Source organism: Rhineura floridana, chromosome 6, assembly GCF_030035675.1.
Source record: "Rhineura floridana isolate rRhiFlo1 chromosome 6, rRhiFlo1.hap2, whole genome shotgun sequence".
Taxonomy (NCBI): domain Eukaryota; kingdom Metazoa; phylum Chordata; class Lepidosauria; order Squamata; family Rhineuridae; genus Rhineura; species Rhineura floridana.
In genome coordinates, this window is record NC_084485.1 from 49,902,404 (window position 1) to 49,928,127 (window position 25,724).

The following is a 25,724-nucleotide window of genomic DNA, read 5'->3' on the forward strand; positions in this document are numbered from 1 at the left end:
CCTTGTGAAAAACACAGAGATGGCAGGCGGAAGACAATGCGCCCAATTCCGAGACTAGTCTCGCAGAGGTGATCGCGATCAGGAACAGGACCTTGAACGACAACAGACGTAATGACACAGTCCTGAGGGGTTCGAATGGAGGGCGTTGCAGAGCCTGCAGGACCTTCGACAAACTCCATGAAGGGAAGCGGTGGGATACAGCCGGCGAATGTAGAGCGGCTCCCCTCAGAAAACGTTTGATGAGAGGGGGTGAGGCAATACAAGCACCAGTGGAGGAAACTGAGAGAATATAATGTCAATAACAGCTTCAGATAGGCCTACAGACCGCAGATGTCCCCGTTCAAAAGCCACGCTGTTAGCTTGAGCCAATTGGGGTCTTGATGCCTGACTGGGAGTGTCCACGGGTCCGTCACTGACATGGCAAGGAGATCCGAGAACCACGGTCGACGGGGCCAATATGGGGCTATCAGAACCAGCTTGGCCCTCTCGCGTCGCGCCTTCTTCAAGGTTCTGGCTAGAAGTGGTATTGGAGGGAAGGTGTACAATAGGCCATCCGGCCACGGTAGCGACAGAGCATCCACCGCTTCCGCTGTTGTGTCCAGGTATCGTGCGAAGTACCTGGGTAACTGGTAATTGAGACTGGAGGCAAACAGATCCACTGAGAAAACGCCGAACCGACGTTGTAGAAGATGAAATATGGTTGGATGAAGTTTTCATTCTCCTGGGAAGACCTGTTGTCTGCTGAGCCAGTCGGCTGTTACATTCCTCTGAGATGTTCCGCTTTCAAGGATTTTAGACGTTTTTCTGCCCAGTCGAATATTAGGTAAGCTAGGTCTGCGCTCAGTGGCATCCATCAAATGAGAGTCCCCTTCCCTCGGGAGGAGAGATCGAGAAACTAGACTAGAAATTGGCTCGTCTATGCTGGAGACAGTCAGCCGATTTGTAAATTCCGGAGCCAAGGTATAAAGCTTGTCAGCAAGGGCAGTAAAGCGGTGTGTTTGTAACGGATGAGACCATTCATCCTTGGCCAGCTTAGTGGTAGGATCTGGCACAAGGAGGTAGTGTTCCACTGATTTGGGGGATTTCAGGACCCTGGCCCCTTAATAGTGGGAGTGGCAGCAGCAGGCTGTGGAGATTGGAGACCCAGGGTGTTCAAGACTCTGCGAGCCAGGGGGTAATAATCGGCTGCATCAAACAGGCAATAGGATGCATCCTCCTCTTGTTCCGACTGATCACTCCACTCGTCACCTTTGGCTTGCAGAGAATATGAGGTTTCCTCCACACCAGGAACCTCATCAACAAACCTACCCCTGGCAATGTCAAAAGGATTTGGAGAGCATGATGGATTTGCCTCATTGCATACATAATGGCCCAAAGTGTCGGATTGTCTGTGAACACTCCGCTGAGGAAGGGCAGTGACCTATGGCTGTGCTTGAGAAAGGAATGATAGCATGTCTTGTAGCTGTGATATAAACTCCTGAGACAGCTGCAGCCCCGGTGTGGGGGATGGTTGTGCTTGTAGAGGCAAAGTTATGGGCGGCTCAGCAGGCTGAGAGGATGAATGAGCCCTAGGTGGTAATATGGGGGGAGGGCAGCTGGCTGCTGGCTAGTCAGGAAACCCTTCGAAGTCCTTCTTAGAGGATGCGGCCGGAGAATGAAAAAGAGTCGTTAACTGTTCCTGGCCCGCCTCCTCAGAAACCAGAACAGAGACGTAATGTGCCTGCTTGGTCGTGCTGTGGCTGGATAGATGCTTAGTTTTAGCAACCGCTTTGACGTGCTTGTGCTTGGCTGACTGAGATTGTTTAGGCTTGGTCGCCTGAGCTGCCACTGGCTGTTCTGCCATCATATATTTTCAAAGGGGGGTTCAGTACACGGCCACGGATGGGGCAGAATGTACAGACCCAAAGGCTTTAGCACACGCCCACGGATTGGGGAGAATGTACAGTTCCAAACAGCCTCAGTACACGGCCACGGATGGGGCAGAATATACCGACTCAAAGGTTTTAGTATACGCCCACGGATGGGGGAGAATATACTGTTCCAAACAGCCTTAGTACACGGCCACGAATGGGGCAGAATGTACAATTCCAAACAGCCTTGGTACACGGCCATGGATGGGGCAGAATGTACAGTTCTAAACAGCCTCAATAACCAGCCTCAGTAACCAGCTTGAGTGTACGTTGAAACAAGAATGCTGAGGAACCTGTGCAGGATTATAGGTTGTTCTACCCTGTAGCACACACACAGTAACTGACTAAAAGGCCTTGAACAGGATCCTTTGCTATTGTAATGGCTAAACAGAAAGGGCGGGCAAAAGGGGAATGAACAAAATGGTGCCCGCTAAAAGAGCAGGAAAAATTAGCCAATCAGAAAAGCGTTTGAACGAAGAAGAAGCAATGGTGGTCACCTAAGAACACCAGTGACCTCAAACAGGGCTAACCGGGAACGCTGCCGAAGCAGAGCGGCCTCAAAATGCTCCCTACAGCCGCAGGGCTGAGGAAAGCAATCGCGGATTTAAGGGCCAGCCAGGAAACTCACTGTCGAGGAGGCAGGAAGGTCTGCGTGATTCCTACAGTCGCAGGGACACAGTCGCAGCTAGTGGGGGGGGGGCGGATCAGCCCATCGACAAACTAACACTGCAAAAAGAGAAGGAGCCGCAGCCACAGGCTCCTGAAGGCAGTCACGGCTAGGTTTAAAGCGCCGCGGAACGCGCCAGAGGGGGAGGGCGGAGCAGCCCAACTAAAATAAGGGCTGCCGGAGAAACCATAGGAGCCACAGCCGCAGGCTCCTGGTGAGAAACTAAGGGAGTCGCCACGAAAACAGGCGGCAAGGTTTTGAAAATGTAGGAAGAAATGGTGGTGCAGAGCAGGAAGCTGTAGCCACAAGCTCCTGAATTACAAGCTGTGTCCGCCGCCTGAGGGAGGGAGAACTGCAGCCGCGGTCTCCCAGTAAAAGAAGGACAGCGGCAAGCGCCGTCCAGCTAGGGACTGGGAGAACAAGGGCAAAGACCAACCCCCCTCAAAAAACCCAGCAAAATAAAAAACGAATACAGAGAAAAAACAATCAGTACCACACACTCTAAAGCAAAAGACAGAGGGAAGGAAACAACAAGGAAATACACACAGAAATCTCCACACTCTGTCACACAGATATCACACAAAACTTATCTAGAAGCTACGCTATTGACTACTTTCCAACTTGCACGGACGAAGGCAAGAATGAACTGGAGAGTGGGAGGGGCCTGATGCCCCTAGTCTTGACTTCAGAACATTCTTGCCTTCGGACGATAGGTGGAGCTATGATACCCACTTGATGGTAGGACTCCTGTGGAAAAAAGGTGAGTCTTCAGCATTTGTCTAAAACTGTACAGCAAAGTTGCCACACACACCTTAGTGAGAAGGAAGTTCCACAACTTAGGGTATCCAGAGGATGCCCTCTCTTGGGCCACCACCACCCCAAACTTCTGAGGGTGGTGGAGCTACCAAGAGCTCCCTCTGTTGATCTCAACACCTGAGAGGATCTGTAGAGAAGGAGGCAGTCTTTCAGATATTTGGGATCCAAATCATTTGGGGCTTTGAACACAAGTGTGAGCACCTTAAATTAGGCCATGAAACGAACTGGCAAACATCTATAATATATAAGGAAGGGGATGAGTGAAAGGTAACTTCTTGTCCCCTCCTCACACCCTGGCAACCTGCCGAAAAGACCTTGCTGAATGGATTAGGTTGCCACACAAAGGGATTGGGGGGGGAGGGTATTGCTAAATATGGGGCAGTGGCATAATTTATGAGTGGAATTTAATGAGTTCAAAAAAGTGCAAATATTCCTACTGCTTATACTGGCTGACCTAGCACTCATGTTTTTAAAAGCCAAGGACAGGAAATGGCAAAAGAGAATATAGTATTATTAGTATTATGCCTATATTTCTATAAAGAAACCATCTTTATAGTCATTACAATCATATTCACAATTAGTATGTATTGTTTAGGTTTCTATTAACTGATAGTTTTTAACTGATAATGTATTGATGAATTTTAGGTCTTACTTATTGTGCTTGTTTTAACTAGTTTTAATGTAAGTCGCTTTGGGTCAATTATGTGAGAAAAGCAACTAAAATTTATTATTATTATTACTACTACTACTACTACTACTACTAATAATAATAATAATACCACCAGATAACAATTGTTGTATGATTCATCTCTTTTTAAAAAGTTTTACTCTAACAAACAGGCTTTTACCTTCCTTCAATCTTCCACTCAGTCCACTGACCAGTTGCAAGCTTATATTCAAAAAGATCATTTTTGTTCTTCAAATTAGAATTGGAATAGATGTCGCCGGTATATCCACCTAGATGATAACATTATTACAGTAAAAGAGATATCAGGCACTATTTCAGAGTGAAAATACGGTTCTCCGATACATAGCAACAAGGAACAATTAAGAAAGGCAAACCACCTGGAGTTCAGATTGCTCTATAGCTATTAATAGAAAATGCAGCCCACAATACATGGGATTCCGAAATTTATTTATTTATTAATTGTGCTTTTACACCGCCCTTTAGCAATAAGGTCTCAGGGCGGTGTACAACAATAAAAACAGGTTAAAATACAAGTGAGTATAAATAAAATGCACTATAAAACATATGCGAAAACAAGAGTGCAACAAAAAAATTAAAATTAACATTTGAAATTTAAAATTTAAATTTAAAAAGCCTGGGCAAAGAGGTAGGTCTTTACCTGGCGCCGAAAAGATAACAAAGAAGGTGCCAGGCGTATCTCGTCAGGGAGGTCGTTCCATAATTTGGGGGCCACTACTGAGAAGGCCCTAGTTCTAGTTATTGCTCTCCGGGCCTCGCTATGCGTTGGAACCCGGAGAAGGGCCTTCGACGTCAAGCACAGCGAGCGGGTAGATACATAGCGGGAGAGGCGTTCCACCAGGTATTGCGGTCCGATGCCGTTAAGGGCTTTATAGGTAAGAACCAACACTTTGAATCTGGCCCGGAAACATATTGGTAGCCAGTGCAGTTGGGCCAGAATAGGTGTTATATGGTCAAATTTCTTTGTCCCAGTAAGAACTCTGGCCGCAGCATTCTGCACCAGCTGAAGTTTCTGAACCGTCTTCAAAGGTAGCCCTACGTAGAGTGCATTACAGTAATCCAATCTAGAGGTTACCAGAGCATGGATAACTGTGGCGAGGTTCTCCCTGTCCAGGTAGGGTCGTAGTTGGGTCACCAGCCGAAGCTGGTAGAACGCATTCCGTGCCACCGAGGCTACCTGAGCCTCCAGTGACAGGAGCGGATCTAATAAGACCCCCAAACTACGGACCTGCTCCTTTAGGGGGAGTGTAACCCCGTCTAGGGCAGGTCGGTCATCAACCATCTGGGCAGAGAGCCCCTCCACCAACAGCATCTCAGTCTTGTCAGGATTGAGTCTCAGTTTGTTAGCTCTCATCCAGTCCATTATCGCAGCCAGGCAGCGGTTTAGTACATCAACAGCCTCACCTGAAGAAGATGAAAAGGAGAAGTAGAGTTGCGTATCATCAGCATATTGCTGGAAACGCACTCCAAATCTCCTTATGACCTCACCCAGCGGCTTCATATAGATATTAAAGAGCATGGAAAATGAAAAATATCCCTAGCTAATTCCAGGAAAAGTAAATCATAGATGTTTGGAAGAACTTTTATTTGCCAAGGTGCACGTACCATGCACTCCTGGAGAAATTTCTTGTACAATCTGAAGGAAACCAGAGCATTTTCATGTATGTGCAAACAGGATGTTGGGTAAGAACTAGATGCCAAGGCAGTTAAAGAGAAAGCAATGGATTCATCCTTACCTTCACCTCATAACAGGTGACCATTAAGGCACTGTTGGAGCTGGGAAAAGATACTGGAAGCTGACATGATGAGGTGAAGGGCTGACAAGTAACCTGTGGAAGCTGGAAGTCCTCTGGGCCCCTCCAGACATCCTTTTTAGTGTGTATTCATAACCAGCCGTAGTCAGTGGAGCTGTGCAGGCATGCCTGGCTTCCCAACACTTAGCGTTGCTGCTGCTTACTGAGAGGGTATAGGTGCAGGGAACTCAGTGTGGTGCAGGCAGAGACAATTTGACACTGTTGCCACTCCATTCTTTTCTTGTTACTCTCACCTCCTCCTCTCAGTAAGCAGCAGCTCCAACAGTGCCTGAATGGCCACCTGTTACGCATGGCATTGGAAAGCCAGGCACATAATATTTCCTTCCCTGCCCACACTGCCTCACCCACCACTGCTATTCATGACCATTTGTGCTCATGATGGTACTGAGGCAGTTATATGTGATCTGGGTTTCAATACCGTTTGCACCTGCAGAGGCTTTGGGGCAAACATTCTGCTTCATTTCCAATCAGTGCATATCCCATAACTTCCTGCTGAAATCCTGTAACTTTTTATAGCACAAATGTTTGGAGAGGGGATTTGTCCCACTTTTGCAAGAATGTCCCTGCAGATGGCAATAATATGATGAACAGCAGGGAAGCATCATAGAACTAATAAACCAGAATGATGTGTGGGCTATTATTGCATCAATGAAATGTTGCAGATTATACCTGGAGAGGTCCTATGCTGTTTTGCCACATGAGATGAAACAGGGAAAAGAGGCGATAACCAAGCTCTGGGGTAGGCTCAACTGATACTTCTAGCTGATTTTTTACAAGGTATTTGGCATGTTTATCTGACTGAACATTAAGTTGAGGCTTTTAAAAAAAAACCAGTTTTGGTCTACTGAAACCTTGTTTTGGGTGTGGATGCCTTAAGGCAGCCTTTCCCAACCAGTGTGCCTCCAGATGTTGTTGGACCACAACTCCTATCAGCCTCAGCCAGCATTGCCAATGGTCAGGAAAGATGGGAATTGTAGTCCAGTAACATCTGGAGGCACACTGGTTGGGAAAGGCTGCCTTAAGGACTTTCACTGAGCCCAGTTGAACATCCCACTGCAGAGCTAATTCGGAAGGGGGAGAAGTGGTTTCACAACTGTCACAAGAGCCACTTGGATAGTTAAGTGTGCAGCCAGCTTTCACTAAAAACTAGAGATAGAAGGCCCAGGGAGGAAAAGATGGAAAAATTGGGGGAAATGTTTTTTCCCCAGTTTTTTTGAAGATTTTCCAGAAAAACTCAGAAATTTTTTCCGAGCCTTCACCTCTGCTGGATACAAGAAGAATGGGTTGCTCCTGATCTTGATTCTCTGAGGAAAACTGTACATGATTCAAGAAGGGTGCAATGCACAGCAGGCTTACCATTCAGTTTGAATGCACCCTAAATTCATACTCAAGTCTGAATTAATTTAGTGTGCCAAACATCTTTGGTTCTTACATTAATGGATTATTATATAGATGGCTTTAACAAGTGACACTTTCCCACCCACCCCCATTGCCAACTGGCGCTTTTTAACAACAAAACATTCTTTGTATTTCTCCATTGCTCAGTCTGGGAATGGTTAACACATTAATAGAAGATAATGTCTGTAGCTTCCATAGCTGAATATAACACTGATCTTTAACCACTTTCATAGATTTTAGTATACTGAATACATAAATTACTTATCAAAAAATTAAACAGCTATTCCTATGGATACCCACATTGATGCTACCAATTTGAATTAAGCTGTGTTCTCCCTCTACCAAGTTGTCAAAATTTGCAGATATCTGCTTTAGGTATGATGCCATAAGCACTTTTATGATTGCACTTGTCATTTCTTGCACTGGTGTTTATTGTGGACCTCGTTCACAAATCCAGCAAAACCTCATACCTTTATTTACTTAGACTTACTTACAGAAACGGATGTAGCTTCCTAATAACTTACCAAAGACAAACATACTGCTCCCATAGACTACAGCGGAATGGTGATACCTGGGTGCTGGAGGGGTCCCTGTGGTAAAAGCTCTGTGCAGTGCAACACAAAGCAGGCCATAATAATAGACAAAAGCAATAGTTCTCATTAATTTGGTAATATTTTATTTGCAAGGCTATTTAAATATTCATATTCTGATATATATATTAAGTGCATTTTCTATTACTCTATTGGCTCTAATCTGATTATCTAATTTGTCAATACTGCACTACATCAGAAGCACATAATCTATACATTTTGAGTATTTCGTTAGAACATATTTCACAGTACTAGAACTGTACTAGTACAGTGTTATAATACATTTTGTTTCACTACATGAAAATATATTTATTGAGAAGTAAATACTGATTTTAAATAAATGTCCAAGGAAACATGCTTTGCATTATAGCCTAATTTTATGAACAGAGGACCATGGCCTTGAACAAGTTTCAAAATTGTCCTTCTTTCCCTATCAACAAAGCTTCAACCTAATTTGATTACAAACCCACAGTAGACAGTTATCAAGTACACAAGAATCATTAAAAAAAGAGACAGCATGCCAAAAATATCTAATTTTGTCAGCCATTTAGAAGGTCTAATCCATTAGGCTTTAAAGTGGCTGACAAAATAATATATGAAATGCTTACAATAAATATAGTTGTACCTGCACCAAGAGCAGTCCTTCACATCAAATCTCAACAGGTCATTCAACATGGTTTTTCTTCAGAATAAGGGAAAGAAAATATATACAGTCAAATTCAGACACATGAAATATATTAAGAATCTCTACAGCTTTAATCAATGCAGATCTACACATTATTTGGCTTCTGGTCCCCAACTTTACTAAACAGCCAATAGTACAAAAGAGATGTTTTGAAATCCACATAAATGATTGCAAAACCAGTAACTCACATTGGCCTGGTTCACACATAATGCTAAGTCTTGTTTTGTTTAGCCAAAGTGTTGTTTGTCTGGACATTTGAGCAAGCCCAGACACTAACCACAATTTGTTTTCTGGCAACAAGTGACAATATGAAATCATTGCTTGTTGGTGGCTTACAAACCATGACTTGCTTTAACTATGGCCTGGTATTATGGCAAAATACAAAAATATTGATTAACAATGGTTTGTTTGCCCACTCAGTCCCAGACAGACGAATTCCTTTGTTCACAAACCATATTTCCTAGTTACCTCTGAAGTCTTAACCATCTCCTTATTACAGTGACAAGAGGGACAGCTGCTCACAAGAGATAATGAAGAAATTCAGGATTTTATTGTTGCAGTGATTTGTAAGCATTGTCCCCAATCCTTGGGCATTCCATAATCAAGGTGCCAACCCAGAAAAGGCCCTTTCTCAGCTTGTTGCATAGCACATCTCTACTGGCCTCCACCAATGATCTTAACACATGGACAAGTCAGTATGAGAGAACACGTTCCTTTAAATACCTAGATTCCAAATTATATAGGGCTTTATGAGTCATTACTGATAGCTTGAATTTGGCTCAATAGCAAATTGGCAGTCAGTGTAATTCTGTCAAAACTGGTGCACTGTAATACTAGTAGGCTGAACCACTTAACAGCCTAACCACTGCATTTTATACAAGCTGTAGCTTCCAAATAGTCTTCAAGGGCAGCCTCACACAAAACTCATTACAGTAATCCAACTGGGAAGTTATGTTATTTTTTAAGTGCAGCTTTTTTTACTTTTTAAAACTTACAAATTGCCTTGCTAACAGTTCCTGTTCTAGAAGAGGAGAAATTAACTGTACAATATTATTTTATACCCATATCGTGAGTAAAGATGGCAAATATTATGCCCATATTGCTGGGGGTCAGATGGGCTGAGAGAAAGCAGATTATGACTAATGTAGTCCAATGTAATTTTCTCCATAAAAATTGGGAATGATGTGGGAGAGGAGACAATCCTCAGTCTTTATTGTTATGAATAAAACACTGTAAACATAGCCTACTGCTAATATTCTCACATTGTAGATTTGAACAGTGGGAGAAGAGGTGCAGTTTACAACAATGCTGTCCAGTGTTATTATCCCCATATTACCTCCATGGGGATGCTCTCATCACTAACAGAGATTTGTAGATATCATATATCAGGAAACAAAAGATGGAGATTTTGTTTGTTTTTTGTTGCCTCAATGGAGTTTCAGTCAGAACCTCTTCATATTTAAGCAAAAAGCAAAACTTCAGGTTGATATCTATTCATCATAATTTGTGACAACTATTTTTTAAAAAATCAAACAAGTATCTCCACAGCAGCCTTACACTGCTTATATTAATAGATTTTCTCAAGCCACAGCTTGCTGTTAGATATGCACAGGCCAGAATTCAAAAAGCAGGGCAACAAAGTAGCTTTATGGGCTTTTTTTTCTCAAATAGCTTATGAGGAAGAAAAATTCGGCCTTCCCTCAGGGATCACTTGGGAATACTTTAATCAATAATCAGTATGCTTATGAAGCTAAATGGCTTTCTTTATTTTCATATATTAAGCTGCAGTAGCAAAGCTCCAAAGGAAATGGGATAATAGTACACTGAGACAGCAAATTAGGAAAAAAGCAGAAGTTGTGGCTAAGAGAAAGATTTCACATCTGGCAGGAATATTTAAACTGGAATTAACTAGAGTCATGAAAGTGTGTACATGGCATTCAAAAGGTACTCTTCACATGCGCTGGAAACCCCTCCTCTCATTAATATGGTAATGAAAATGCTTGCTTGCCATGGGTATATAACTGTGTGTAACTATGTCATAGGGAGAGAGACTTTCTTACTCTATTCTGATGTACATCAGTATTTTCAATAAATTGTAATTGCAATAAACTTGTCCAATTGACTGCTTCTCTTAAATTTTATTGTGAAGAGAATTTCCTTCCACATCTACATGCCTCATGATAAACTGCTTAGGAAACTGAAGAGTGCGGTCGCCTCCAGATCCCTGTCAGAATGCTGCAGGAGGGATTCAAGTGCATACCAGAAATGTAGGTTTGCAAGTTTAAAGTAGATTAAAGGGCTCCATCACCCTAGCACAAGAAATCCCCTTTTAAAAAAGAATCTTTTTGCTGTTTGGAAAGTGACAGGGAAATGAGAATTGTGGGATGAATGAATGAAGAACAGGAAGATGTATAAACACCCCATAAACAAATCAGCATGTATGGAGGACAAGGGCTCATTGAAATAACTGTGCCACATACAAATCAGAATGAATCCTCAATAAAGACCAGATATAATCTAACTTCCACGTAAGCTTTGTACAAGCGAATCATGATGAATCAGTTCAAAAAAAAGAAAAAAAAATCCCACAGGACAAATGCAAGCACCTTCAATGAGACTCTACAGCTCTTTGCATCCCAGTCACATTCCTTCAGCACACCCCCAGCTTACAAGACATTCAAGAATGATCTAGCGAATTTCTATTGTTGTTGTTGTTATGTGCCTTCAAGCTGATTACGACTTATGGCGACCGTATCAATCAGCGACCTCCAATAATGTCTATTATAAACCACCCTGTTCAGATCTTCTAAGTTCAGGTCTGTGACTTCCTTTATGGAATCAATCCATCTCTTGTTTGGTCTTCCTCTTTTTCTTCTCCCTTCTGTTTTTCCCAGCATTGTTGTCTTTTCTAGTGAATCATGTCTTCTCATGATGTGTCCAAATATGATAACCTCAGTTTCATCATTTTAGCTTCTAAGGATGGTTCTGGTTTAATTTGTTCGAACACCCATTTAGTTGTCTTTTTCGCAGTCCTCCTCCAACGGCACATTTCCCCTCCTCCTCTCCTCTTGATTTTTCTCATCTGCTTTTTTCACTGTTCAACTTTCACATCAGATCGGGAATACCATGGTCTGAATGATCCTGCTTTAGTATTCCGTGATACATCTTTGCATTTGAGGACCTAGTTCTCTCATAGCTGCCCTCCCCAGTCCTAGCCTTCTTGTAATTTCTTGACTATTGTCTCCATTTTGGTTAATGACTGTGCCAAGGTATTGATCATCCTTGACAAGTTCAATGTCCTCATTGTCAACGTTAAAGTTACATAAATCTTCTGTTGTCATTACTTTAGTCTTCTTGACGTTCAGCTGTAGTCTTGCTTTTGTCATTGCTCAGCTGCTACATCTGTTCATGTGGTAAGTTCAGAGAAGTAAATATATATATATTTCAAATACATTCCTTTTAAAGGACTCTCTTTCTCCTTTGCTATCTATTATTTATTGTTCATTTATTTCCTTGTACCTATATCCTACCATTCCTCCCAATGGGAGCACAGGCTGGCTAACAAGAATCTTAGGTACAATCACAAACAATTAAATAATCCATACAATAACATCATCATATAAAACACAGCAGTCAGGAAAGTTATCAGTTACATCCCATATACCTGAACAAATACAAGACTTTTCTCATTGGGCCTGAATCTGGGCAGTATGGAGGACAGCCTGACCCCATTCAAGAGGAAGCCCCATAACCTATTGCATCTGCAATCAAAACAGCAAAGAACTTACTTCTGAGTGACATTTAAAAGCAACAACTGAAACAGCTCACCTTTGTTGCCGCCTATTTTTTCTTTATCTATTAACATTTGATTTGCATTTTTCTATACCTATTAACATTTCTCAGGCAACGCTTTCTTCATCACTGCACGCATTTCAGCTTTAAGGTTGCTACTCTGTCTCTGCCTAGCAGGCTCCTGCACATATTAGTAGCTGCATGACAGGCAGAATTTCCACAAAGAAGCTTTTCTGCCCCGACGATTCAGTGATGAGGTTGGGCGCGTAAAGAGCTTCAGTCGTTTTGGAAACTATCGCACTGTTAACAGGCACAACAAGAATTCTGGTAGGGGACACAGGGAAAGAGGTAGCAACATGACCTCGGCCTGCGAAAAGACAGCCTGGGAACAATTGCTCAGAAAAAGCTATTTCCCACAGCGGGTATCAATAGGAGCAACGCGATTATCAGGACTCACCCATTATCGCCACCAAACACGTAGATAGCATCTCGATAGGCAACGACGGTGTGCTTACTGCGGCTGGGAGGGGGGAAAAAGAAAAGAAAGCGGCCTTATTTAACTCCTCCCCTCGTGGGACCCACAAGTCTCCTCCGACAATCCGTCCGCCGTCACCCCTCTGGGGCTTCCCCTCCGAAACCCCACCTGAGCCCCCTCACCGAGCCCCGACGAACTCATCGCAGGGCGGGAGGCGGCGCCACCGGTGTACCGTCTCGAAGGGCCCGAAGTTCAAAGTCAGGTATTCGACGCTGTCGGAACAACTGTGGTCGAAATCCACACTGGGCGCCACTTTAGAGCGGCCGCCCGAATTGGCCACAGCCGCCATGACCCAGGCTTGAGATGAGGCGGGGGAAATACGGCCGGTAGCCGCCAGAATCAAACATTAACTACATTTCCCAGCATTCCCGCCCCGCCTCCTAGGAACTGACGCGACTGGGATCACTTTTTTGCCCTGAAATCAAACTACAATTCCCAGCATGCCAGGCGAGTTCTGAGGAAGGAAACCCTAACACGAAACGAAATTGCTTAGTACGTCGTTTGAAAATGTCTTTTGTCTCTTTGCAATCTACTTCGGATTTCATAGATGCCCCAAAATAGGCACAGCAAAGGCTCCACCACAAACGCAAGCTGTTCAGATATTTGGATCACACAGCAGCAGTCCTACTGGGCCAGATACGTGGGTCATTCAACCCAGCATGCCAGACAAGATCTGGATAGAGTACTGTATTTGATTCATATTGGCATAAGAGTACTCTGCTGGAGATGTCAGGAAGAAAAGTAACAGAGTGAAACTATAGAATTTGCTACCACACGATATTTTGATGGCCACCACCTTGCATGGCTTTAAAAAGGGATTAGCCAGATTCATGGAGAATAGGGCTTTCAGTGGCTATATGCTTCCAGTAGTGGAGGTGGTACACCACCAGTTAATGGGAAACTCAAGCAAGGACAATGCTGCTGCACTCAGGTCCTGCTTGTGGCTTCCCATAAACTTCTGTTTGGCTGGACCAGGTGGGCCTTTGGTCTAATCCAGGAAGCAAACAAAAAGGGAAAGAATTAAGCATCTTAACATAAGAAGAGCCTGCTGGATCAGACCAGTGGCCCATCTAGTTCAGCTCCTGTTCTCACAGTGGCCAGCTAGGATGCCTATAGGAAGCTTGCAAGCAGGACCTGAGCACAACAGCACTCTCACTCTCCTAGTTTCCAGGAACTGGTACTGTATTCAGAAGCATGCTGCCTGCAACAGTGGAGATAGAACATAGCCTTATTCTCCATGTATTTGTCTAATCCTCTTTTAAAGCTATCCAAGTTGGGAGTGAATTCCAAAGTTTTGTTATCTGCTGTGTGAAGAAGTACTTTCTTTTGTCTGTCCTGATTCTTCCAATATTCAGCTTCATTAGATACCCCCGAGTTCTGGCGTTATGAAAAGGACAAAAACTTTTCTTTATCCACTTACTCTATACCATGCATAATTTTATACACTTCTGTCATGTCACCTCTTTCACTGAACCAAAAACCCAAATGTTGTAACCTTGGGTGGTTTTCAGCGAAATAATTGCATGAGTGGAAGGATTTCCACTTGCGTGACAGGACTCCCCCCCCTTCCTTCCATGCACATGCTGCACTATATTCCCAAATCTGTTTAAGGGTTGGGGGGAACCCCAGAACAGATTAGGGGGCACATGAAGGGAGAGGAAAATGTTCTGTTGTACAAGGAGAAGTCTTTGTGCTGATGGAACCTTTGCATTACCACTAGGTTGAATACAGCCTCTTTCTGCATAGGGGAATCGCTTCAGCCCCTTGAACATTTTGGTTGCCCTTTTTGAGGTGTGTTGATCAGACCTTTATACAGCATTCCAAGTCTGGTCACACCACGTAGTTGTATAACAGCATTATATCAGCAGTTTTATTTTCAATTCCTTTCCTAATGATTCCTAGTATGGAGTTTGCCTTTTTCACAGCCTCCGCCTGCCACACAGAGTTGACTTCATCAAGCTATCTACTATGACTACAAGGTCTTGTTCCTGGTCAGTCAGCACCAGTTCAGACCCAATGAGTGTACATGTGAAATTAAGGCTTTTTGGCCAGGTGTGCATAACTTTACACTTGTTTACACTGAATAGTATTTACCTTTTTACTGCCCATTCACACAGTTTGGAGAAATCCTTTTGGAGCTCTTTGCAATCCCTTTTTGTTTTAACCATCTTAACCAAACAGCAAATGTTCCTCTGTTCTATAAACCCCAAGGAACAAGTCTGATTTCCAAACTTTTACTAGAAGGATGGAATGCTGAGCCCTTAATATACGTATAGAGGAGCACCAGTCTTATATGAACTTTTTATCTAGGATTCCAGGCAATGCTCAGCTGATGGACTTTACCATGCTTGCCTAGGTCTAGTCAAACAAAAACATCATGAGAGGCACTGAGAGCTGTGAAAATGCAAGGTATTAAGTTCTTGTGAAAAGAGAGGAGATACAACTTAAGAGAATATGAAGAATGTATGCACCCTGTTGCTTTTTCACATGCCAGAATACACACAACCAGAGAATGTACGTAACTAGTTATATAATTTGTGGAACTTTCAAGAGCACCAGTTAAGACTATGCAAAATCTTGACAATGCAGCACATTCAAGGCTAGAATTTAGAGTCAAAGATTGGCAAGAACTTGTCCTACCTAAGAGCAGTAGAGCAATAGTTCATCAGTCGTTTCCAACAGAGGTCAGGCAGATGACCTAGAAATGCTTAGAGTATGATACAGAGATGGGGTTCAGTGTTCATCAGATACTGTGGGCAATGTGTACCCACAAATAGACTTAATTTTTAGGCATTAGTGCCAAGACATTTTTTAATTCTTTTACGCATCAAGCTAGTTAATCATGTTAAGCTAGGGTTGATGAACTGGTGGCCTTCCAGATGTTGCTAGGCCCCCAACTCTAGCTCCTATCATCGTGAACCATTGGCCTTACAGTCTGGGGCTGATGGGAGCTGTAATCTAACAATATCTGAAGGCCCATAGGGTTCCCATTTTTGTATTAAACCATTTTATGGAATTTAATTCCCTATTTGTGCATTGTATGAAGACATTGTATACTTCCAATCATTATTTGAGAGCTCTTAGGTAGCTTTGATTGCATTAGAACAGTCTTTTCCAACTTTTGGGTCCCCAGATGTTGGTGGCCTACAGTTCCAATCATACCTGACCATTGGGCATGTTGGCTGGGGCTGGTGGGAGTTGTAGTTCAGCAACATCTGGGGATACAAAGGTTGGGAAAGGCTGCATTAGAAATATCCCTGTTACGACTAAAGCACCTCAGGAACTAAGAATGCAGTCCTATGTACTTGGGAGTAAGATCCGTTGAACTAAAAAATACTTCTGAGTAAACATGCACAGAATTCTACTTAAATTGTTGTAATTGTGGTACTTTACTTGCTATATTGATAAGGTGGTACATACAAGCATAGACATTGCCCAGACAAGAAACCAAGTTAACAAAATTATAATCCTTGCCATAAAAGTATGTATACAGTATATCCAAGATTAGTCTAGAAGTCTAGAAGCAGCAGTTCCTGCATCATTTAAGTGAACGTATGTATGCACATGTACACAGGATGGCTTTTGCATGTAGAATAAATCAAGGCTTTTACATTTATAGAATTTATTACGTTTTATAAACACAGAATCAAGACACAAACAATATTTATGGATATCTATAGCTCAGATTCTAGAACTGCCTTTGACCTAATCCCTGTTCAATTTATATTAGAGTTCCTTAGCAAGATAAATACATATAAAATGACAAAAGTTGCTTGCATTTTCCTTCATCAAAGAGTCTGGCATAGATGTACGAGTCAGGCATTCATTTTAAGTAGCAAAAAAACCATGAGGTACTCTAAGTCCATTCTTTAGTGTGCAAAGATAGTTTAAGATTACAATAAGAATTACTGAAAAAAGGACAATGAATATATATGAGACAAAAACTGTTTCTAGTATCCTAAATAATAGTTTAATATGCTATCCTGAGCTATTAACTCCTGAGTTTACACTTTAGCTTTATGTACTTCAAACACAGGATGTTATTTTTACAGTTCTCTTAATGTAAAACACATTTTATAGACAAACTATAAAAAAGTAAACAGAAGAGTAAACCACTGAAGTATAAAAGTTTAATGCTTGGTCTTTAAAGTTGGTTGTATCACAGATGGTTTTCAGCTAACTGGCCTTTTTTCAAGTTGCCTACTTTGAGCACAAAAAAGCTGTTAAGGCATCTATTTTTAACAGTTCACCCAAATATTTTTGGTAAGATAATATAAACAGATTAGTTTTAAAAGTCAGAAATATCACCACTATTTGAGTGCCCTATTCAAAACAATAATTGGTGTTGACATTTCAGGCAAGCCACTGTTCCCATAAATTCAGCTTCAATTTAAAAATGGTTTATAAACTATGTAAAGTCTTGTTCTTGGTTATCTCCAGTCTAGCTACATGGACTGTTGTTACAGAGATAAACGGTAGGAATATTCCTTACTGTGTGTAACATATATAGTTTTTTCATTAGGAAAAGACATTTAAAGTGGGTACCTTCACAAGAACACTGGCTATATATATATATGACCTTGAAGACAAATCACTCAAGAGTCTAATCTATAGGTTTCTGTTGGCACAAAAAATAGTCCTAAATTTGTGGAGTGCTAGAAACTGCACTCCGCTTTATGTCACCCGGCAGAGAGGTGTCTCATTGTTCAAACCAGTGCTGTCACTTCAGCTACATGCCAAGCATATGCATGAAGATACATATGCAGTTAACTGCTATTTCACAGCCCTCTGGAAGAACTTTGGAGCAGTGTGAGGAGCAGGATCCAAGTTATTTTTAAAAAATCTTTACGCAATAAACATTTAATAATTATGTTGTACAATAATAGATGAAAATGGTATTGAGTGACAGTAGGAAAATAAAGTTGGTTTCTTATAGTATACCGAGTATTAGACATCCTTGGTTTATATTTACATTTTTTTAAAAAATGTTTATTTTTAATCCTGTAACTCAGGTAATAGCCTTCAAGAACCAAACAAATGCAGAACATAGCTTCAAAGAGATTTCTCCTTACCGGCAGATTGTGGAAACAAAGTATCATTATCCAGGGTTATCACTTTCACACACTTCAAGTCAAGCACATGTCTAATATTTATTAACTGAGGTGGAAAGAAATGCATCCTGCATATAGTATCTCAATTAGGTGTAATAATACAAAATGAACACCTATCTTCACTCTTTTGTATTGTTTTTGAACTGTTTTTAATGGTATGTTTGTAAATCGCCTATATGTAAAAGGTGATGAATAAATGAATTATTATTTATCTGGTCCAAGTGTGCCCACATATTCCAATTAATTTAGAGAGAAAAACTACAGTTAACATTGGTCCCTCAGTTAATGGTATCTTTCTCACACACATCGTGCAAAATTAAGTTTGGCCCTAACATTTTTCTATTCTTTTTTACCTTGCTGTATCACTACTGTTGTTTTCTCCTTGGTACCATCCTGTAATAATGCAGTTGAAGTCTCAAGTCAGGGTTTGCCAGCTACTAAACAAAACCATCCTAAAATGTCTACCTTCCTTTGTGCTAGAATGGTTCATGATATTTTATCCACTAACATGAATAAAGCAAGGTAAATGCAGAGCAGTTTTCAGACCTGGCAACCACCACTCTGCTTCATCAAACAGTTTCTAATCCAAGCTGACTGCAGTTGTGTAATACACACATGAAATGTCTCCATTGTATTTTTGCAAAGTTGGTGGATCATAAAGCCTTTAAGATTGTGTTACTGATTTTGGAAGACTCATGGAACCTTTAACATAAATACCAGTGAAACCAGCTATGTAATACCTCTTTATTTCCCCCTTCCTAAGACAAAGAAAGAAAGGAGCGCCTCAACTTAGTTTAGGAGATAGGCACACCATGCACCAGTCAGATTCATCAATGGAAGCTCTGTTAAACATCTGTGGATGACCTAGTTCAAAAGTCCCATTAACTCATAGTTAAAAACTGTTACCGAAAAGTTCTTGCTCTGCTCCCCCTCTCCCTCTGCTGCTGTCATCCAGCCAGAGTCTCGATTGTTGTGATGTCCAAACCCAGACTCATAGTTTTTCTTCAAACTGTGAGAGGCAACCAGTTTGTTCTTGACTTACTGCGCATGGTTTAAGGAAAACAAGGTGACTGAGGTTCAGGTTGTTTCTTAGCAGTGTGACAGCATTAGTAGTGAGGGAAGAACAGAGCAAGAACTTTTCAGCAGCATGGCATGCTGCACATTCACATTCAAGCATAGCTTGTTTTTAAGTATAGTTTTATGTAACATGCAAACGAGGCCACTATACTGAAATGCCTTGAACAATTTACTTTCTATGTGAAGCCAACACAGAAAAATTAATTTAGGATTTAATAATTAAGAAAAAAGATTTCCGCTTTAAAGCACATTATGCAAGGAAGAGAAGTATCATAAAAATTCAGTAGTCTCTCAGTCTCAACCTACCTAATGGGAGCAAATTAAATATGAAAATACACAATTCAATGCAGACGATGACAACTGGAGAAAGATACTCCCTTAGTGGCAATGATTTGTTTTTCATGTGTAGCATTTAAAGAATGACCAAAAGATGCAATTTTGTTACCTGAATCTTTAAGAAAGAAAGATACCAATGGATGTTTGAACAGTTTTATTTTAATGTTTCCCCAAAAGGGAGAAAAAGGCAAAGAGGTGTTGTGAGATGTATCACTGTACTTGCAGATTAGTCAGTAAATGTTAATTTTACTGCCCTATAAAAATACACATACTAATTTGTGGACTACAGCTTAGCCATTTTGGATAATTCATGTGTTTGAAGGAAGCAAAAAGTATTTGAGAAAGGCGTTAATGGAGGAAATAGACAAGTTAAATACAATCAAGTTTTTGTATAAAAAAGTTTGGTTACAAAACCAAAGTCATCAGTAACCACAGGAACTGAGTTTTTAATTTAGCAAGTCTACTCAATATGGGTGCATGATATCTTTAGTAAAGAATTATGAAAGTAAGAGAGCCCAAATGGAAGTCATTCACCCTCCATCTATGAATGGTAAACAATTAATTTTATTTTTCAGGTTTTAAACCAAACTCTTGTATTGTAAGTGGACTCCATTTTATTCAAGTGTCTATAAAAAGATGTCCTATGGTAAGATCAAGATAATTTACCCTGTGTAACAGAAGTGCAAAGTGGGACAAAACTTCCCAATTTCAATACACATCCGAACAAGCTATTGACAGCCATGCCGTCTTCCTCATTCCGTTAAGCTGTGCTGTGAAAAGTTAGAGAAGTGGAGAAGAAAAAGTTGGCTTTAGATCACCTTACTTTAATGATCTCTTGCAAAGCTGATCTGAAGAATAGTGTTCCCCTTGTGCGAAACCAGTGTGCAAAATTCTATGCACACCTGCCTTCAACAATCCTTCTCTTAACCCACATCATGATAAGATAAGGAACAGTACTTCAAAGTAAAGATAATCACATCTGGTGAATAATGGAAGGTGTTTCATGTTTAAGTCACAAAACATGAAATAAACCAGAAAGATATTATCCAGATATGTTTACAATTATCTGGTTTTATAAGCCAATGGTCTGAAGAACTCTTCTCTCGTTCTCATTTAGATGGTCGGAGAACATGGCATAGCAAGGTTGCTGTGCAAACTGACATAAGAAATCTGTAAGATAAGCCTAGAAGGAAGACAAGAGTTTATTCATTCACTTCAACAGGATAGTGTACAGTTACTTATCCAAGAAAAGATTCTATGATATGAAATAATATATTAATGCAAGACAGTGATCACAATGTAAGATACTTAAGACCTTCAAATGAAGATCTTAAGTACCTACAGAGAAATTAACCCCTGCAATTCTGCACTACTATTGGATGCACAATGCACATTTAAGAAACAGTTCTCTCTAGCGACATAATTACGTTCCCCTTCATTTCATGTTTCCTGGTTGCAAGACAAAAATCCCCATCATTTTAAATATACATAGATCTTACATACCACTTCTATTACTTAGTTATATTTCTATTAGGGCTTATCTATGAGGGACTTTGGGAGGAATCTAACCCTAACAAGTCAAAGAACACCATACTGATCCAAAACCTATTATATGGGTGACAGCTGATAGCAAGTAATTTCCTTCCAACACTTCTAATTTTATGCTAAAGCATCAGCCACAAAGACAGGAACCTCCTATACCAGAAAATGCTTACAGTTCATATTTACTTGGGAAGAAGTCCACTGAAGTCAGTGAGACATACTCCCAAGCCTGCAAGGGACCACAGCCTTAAGTTTCAGACACGAGTGCACCAAAATTTTCATTAGACCAGTCAAAGAGAACATATTTATGTTAACAAATTTATATTCCAATTAATCAAAAGAATTACCTAAGTGGTGAACAACGTATAAAATATGTCTATAAAAACTACTCAAATCATGAAAATATTCTGTGGCTGTTCACACAGCCAGTTTTAAAACTGCTGGCTGCTGATCTGTTTCTGAGCACACTTGAAGGTCCTGGTGCTTCCCTTTAAAGCTGTATATGGCTTGGGACCTAGGCATGTGAAATACCATCTTCTCCCATATGAACTTCCCAGGGAATCTTTGAAGATCCTTTTTTAGGTTTCTCACCTTCAGAGGAGAGGTGGGTGATGACAGGGGACCTTTTTAGCTGCTGTGCCCTTTTGTGGGAACAGTCTTCCCAGGGAGGCTTAGCTGGTGCCTACTCTGATGTCCTTTTTGGTTCCAGACCTTTTCATTTTTCCAGGCTGTTTAAAATATTATTCTATCACTGTTTTACCTTTATTGTTTCTATTCTTTTACTGTGCTTGTTTTCTGTTTTGGTTTGATTTTAGTAATTCTTGTAAATAAATAAATGATTGATACAAGGTTCTGAGAACTACATTTCAACCCTCAAGAGGGGTTTGATTAAAATTATAACTGAAATTAGAGTTAGATAAAACCTGCACACGTCAATTTCCTTAATCTTCTTATAAATTAAACTCAGCATCCTAGCTCTCTTGCTGTTCAGTTTCGTCTTTTAGAAAAAGTTTTTTATCTCCTCTCTGAACACATTCCCTCCACTCACAGTAACAACTCTATGGGACTAAGAACCAGTTTTCTTTTTTAAAAAATAATCTGTGCTGGGATATTGTAACAGCAAAGCAATGCAACGTGTCCTCTCGACCCTTGCCCTTCTTGGCTTATTAAAACTTGCCGAGGGGGTTTGACCGAGTGGATCCAGAGTGTGGTCAACTCATCATTGCAGGAGGGAGTGGTTCCGGGCGCCTTGAAGGAGGTGGTGATCTGACCACTCCTGAAAAAGCCCACCCTGGACCCATTGGTTTGTGACAACTACCGACTGGTTGCAAATACTCCCGTTTTAGGGAAGGTGATTGAGAGGGTTGTGGCGCAGCAACTGCAAGTACTCTTGGATGAAACAGATTATCTTGACCCATCCCAGTCTGGGTTCAGGCCTGAATGAATGAATGCATGGATGGATGTTTATTACGGTACATAGACCAGCAAGAAAAAAATACAAGATAAAAAATTCATAAAAAATAGAATATAAAATTTAACAATTAAAACAACTGAAACAATTAAGCCAAGGATATTGCTGGAGATAAATTCATGTTGAGATCAGTTCTATGTTAGTACTCTATGATCAGGCCTGGTTATGGGACTGAATCGGCCTTGGTCGCCCTGATGGATGAACTTTATCGGGAGGAGGACAGGGGGAGTGCGACCCTGTTATTCTTACTTGATCTCTCAACGGCTTTTGATACCATTGACCATGGTATCCTTCTGGGCTGACTTGGTGAGCTGGGTATTGGAGGCACTGTTTTACAGTGGTTCCGATCCTATCTCCAGGGTCGCTCTCAGAGAATAGCATTGGGTGACTGTCTTTCAGCCCCCTGGAAGTTGTCTGTGGGGTGCCGCAGGGTACCATCTTGTCCCCCATGCTGTTTAACAGCTATATGAAGCCCTTGGGAGCAGTCATCAGGAGATTTGGAGTGAGGTGTCAGCAGTATGCTGACGACACCCAGCTCTATTTCTCAGTAACATCTGAATCAGGAGAGGCCGTGCAAGCCCTGGACTGGTGCTTGGACTCGGTGGTGGGCTGGATGAGGGCCAATAAACTGAGTCTGAATCCTAGCAAGATGGAAGCGCTGTGGGTTGGTGGTTCCCGAGTTCGGATATTTGGTCAGTTGCCTGCTTTGGATGGGGTTGTACTCCCTCTGAAAGAGCAGGTCCGTAGTCTGGGGGTGCTCCTGGATCCATCTGTGTCACTAGAGGCCCAGGTGAGCTCTGTGGCTAGGAGTGCCTTTTACCAGCTTCGGCTGGTAAGACAGCTGTGACTGTTTCTGGACCGGGATAGCCTGACCATTGTTGTCCACGCACTGGTAACCTCTAGGCTGGATTACTATAATGTGCTCTATGTGGGGCTGCCCTTGAGGTTGGTCCGGAAGCTGCAGCTAGTGCAAACTTTCAGCGGCGAGACTGCTCACTGGGGCAAGGTATTGCCAACATGTCACCCCGTTGCTGAAAGAACTGCACTGGCTGCCCATTTGCTACCGGGCCAAGTTCAAGGTTTTGGTGTACAAAGCCCTATATGGCTCGGGACCAGGATACCTGAAAGACCGTCTTACCCCTTATATAACCAGCCGATCACTGCGCTCTGCAGGTGAGGGCCTCCTGCAGATACCATCTTATCAGGAGGTTCTTTCTGTACAATATAGGAAACAGACCTTTAGTGTGGCGGCACCTACCCTGTGGAATTCCCTCCCCTTAAATCTTTTCGGCGCCTTTTGAAGACTTTCCTCTTCCAACAAGCCTTTTAAGTTGAGGCCTATCCCAGTCTGCGTCTGTGTTAGAATTGCTTTTAATATGTCTTTTAATATCTTTAACCCTTTTTTAAAAAGATGTTTTTAAAGGTTTTTTTAAATGTTTTTAACGTTGTTTTGTTTTAATGTATTTTAAGGTCTTTTTATGATGTTTTAAAGTGTTTTTAGTGTTTCTGTTTGCCACCCTGGGCTCCTGCTGGAAGGAAGGGCAGGGAATAAATAGAATGATAAACAAACAAACAAACAAAGCAATTTTGGAAGGAGGTGGGGGAAGCAGTAAGAAGCTTTTCAGCTATTTTTCTCCTCAAAATCACAACTCCAGATGCTTCCTGCTGCAGGATTTGAAAATCTTTGCTCTTTTAAGAATAGCAGCAGAGCACTGTTACACCCCCACATTTGGGACTGCTATTTGGCATCAAGGAAAAATCTAGTTTTTTCTCTCTGTGCCATTTTATTTATTCATCACCATGTGATGGATATTCTGAATTTTTTTTCAAGCTTGTGCATGGTGCTATTAATTATTGCAACAAAACTCTGAAAATTTAATTGCAGGTCTTATGCTGTTGTAAGGGTATGATAAACAGACAAGGTGAATAAATATTTAATAGTACTATTCTAGATATTAGAGCAAGCATTTAAAATATTAGTAAGCAGCAATGGAAGTTAGATTGCAAAGCATACACTCTCTCAATTTACCTGTAGGTCTATCTGATACAAAGGATCCTTCAGTGCATCTGGATCATCCTCATCATCATCCTCGTAATAATCTTCATCTGTGAAACAACCAAATTCATAGTGATATGTCAGCCATCATATTGGGCAAAAAAAAGATGCACAGTCAAAGAAATCTAAGGCATGGGTGTCTTTTTTTGTGTGTATTCATTTCACGCTGAAATGAACTGCCACACTTTTATTTAAGTGCTGAAGACATTTGGAAAAAGAATGTCTTCTACAAGTCGCATTTTCAAACTACAGTGAAAGTGTTTAGTTTGTTTCTTCTATTTATATAAGTGTACCCATTTCCTATTTTTCACTAACACATAGCTGTCTCAAAACAAGATTTACTTGGCTTTATCAACTCTACTACCTCACAACTAAAGCTACACTTTCATTCCTGAAATACTTCTAGAATGAGTGAGAAAACTAGTCTCTGAAAGGAGCTTTATGAAGCTCCTTAAACTGGCTTGTCTTTATGGAAAGTGTAACAAACCAAGGCAGCCTAATTTATAGATACATAGTTCTTAGAACATGTAAGTGGAATTCCTTAATGAAGTCCATATACTTTGTTAATGAAGGAAGACGATTAATAGATGAGGGTTTCTCATCTCTTTCCCCAAATCTAATTTTCAATCTGTTCCTAAGGCTTGGGGTGACATCTAATTGTGATGTCCTACTTATGCAACAGACTTCCACTTGCACAAATGAGACTTGCTGTTCTTCCCCTCACCACTGGAGCCCTCTGCTTGGGGACCCTCTGGAGCAGACTGGAGGAGTGGTGCAAGGGGAATTCCACTGGATCTAGTTCTCACTCCTAGCTCTCACAAACAGTATATGAGGGAATAAACCTGTATCTGGACTAGGGATGTAAGAAGGCATCATTTTCCATTCCACTATGTACTCATCACATACAGCAATATTTCTGTTCCACTGCAGCTTGTCTCCACAAAAAACTACATTATTTGTCTCACTGTCCATTGCAGAGAAATTACTTAGGTAAATTATGTTGTCATTAAGTTATTCCTCCCTATTTCAATGCAAAGGAAATGCAAATGGGGGGGATGTAGTCAGTTACATATCACTTGCAGACTGAAAACAACAACTGCTAATATTGATCCTATTCACTGGATTGATTTCTGTTCTACCATGGAACCAATAAGTGAACATCAGCAATTTCCATTCCTGTTTCCATTTTCATTTGAATTTTTGACATCCCTAGTCCAG

At 41.3% G+C, this 25,724-nt stretch overlaps 2 protein-coding genes across 3 annotated transcripts in view; both read right to left on the reverse strand.

Annotated features, from left to right (window-relative positions):
* LZTR1 (leucine zipper like post translational regulator 1) overlaps window positions 1-13,274 on the reverse strand; it is a 67,675-nt gene extending 54,401 nt beyond the window's left edge. Inside the window, exons 1-5 of the mRNA XM_061631776.1 lie at window positions 13,036-13,274; window positions 12,836-12,898; window positions 8,527-8,583; window positions 7,836-7,915; window positions 4,242-4,350 (exon numbers count right to left, since the gene is read on the reverse strand). Coding sequence (XP_061487760.1) covers window positions 4,242-4,350; window positions 7,836-7,915; window positions 8,527-8,583; window positions 12,836-12,898; window positions 13,036-13,202 — 476 coding nt within the window. The 5' untranslated portion in view covers window positions 13,203-13,274. The remainder of the gene's footprint in view (window positions 1-4,241; window positions 4,351-7,835; window positions 7,916-8,526; window positions 8,584-12,835; window positions 12,899-13,035) is intronic.
* Window positions 13,275-16,518: 3,244 nt separating this feature from the next.
* Window positions 16,519-25,724, reverse strand: part of IPO9 (importin 9) — an 80,029-nt gene continuing 70,823 nt past the window's right edge. For both annotated transcript variants that reach the window (XM_061631777.1, XM_061631778.1), the window contains exons 23-24: window positions 24,480-24,556; window positions 16,519-20,620 (exon numbers count right to left, since the gene is read on the reverse strand). In XM_061631777.1, coding sequence (XP_061487761.1) covers window positions 20,510-20,620; window positions 24,480-24,556 — 188 coding nt within the window. In that variant the 3' untranslated portion in view covers window positions 16,519-20,509. The remainder of the gene's footprint in view (window positions 20,621-24,479; window positions 24,557-25,724) is intronic.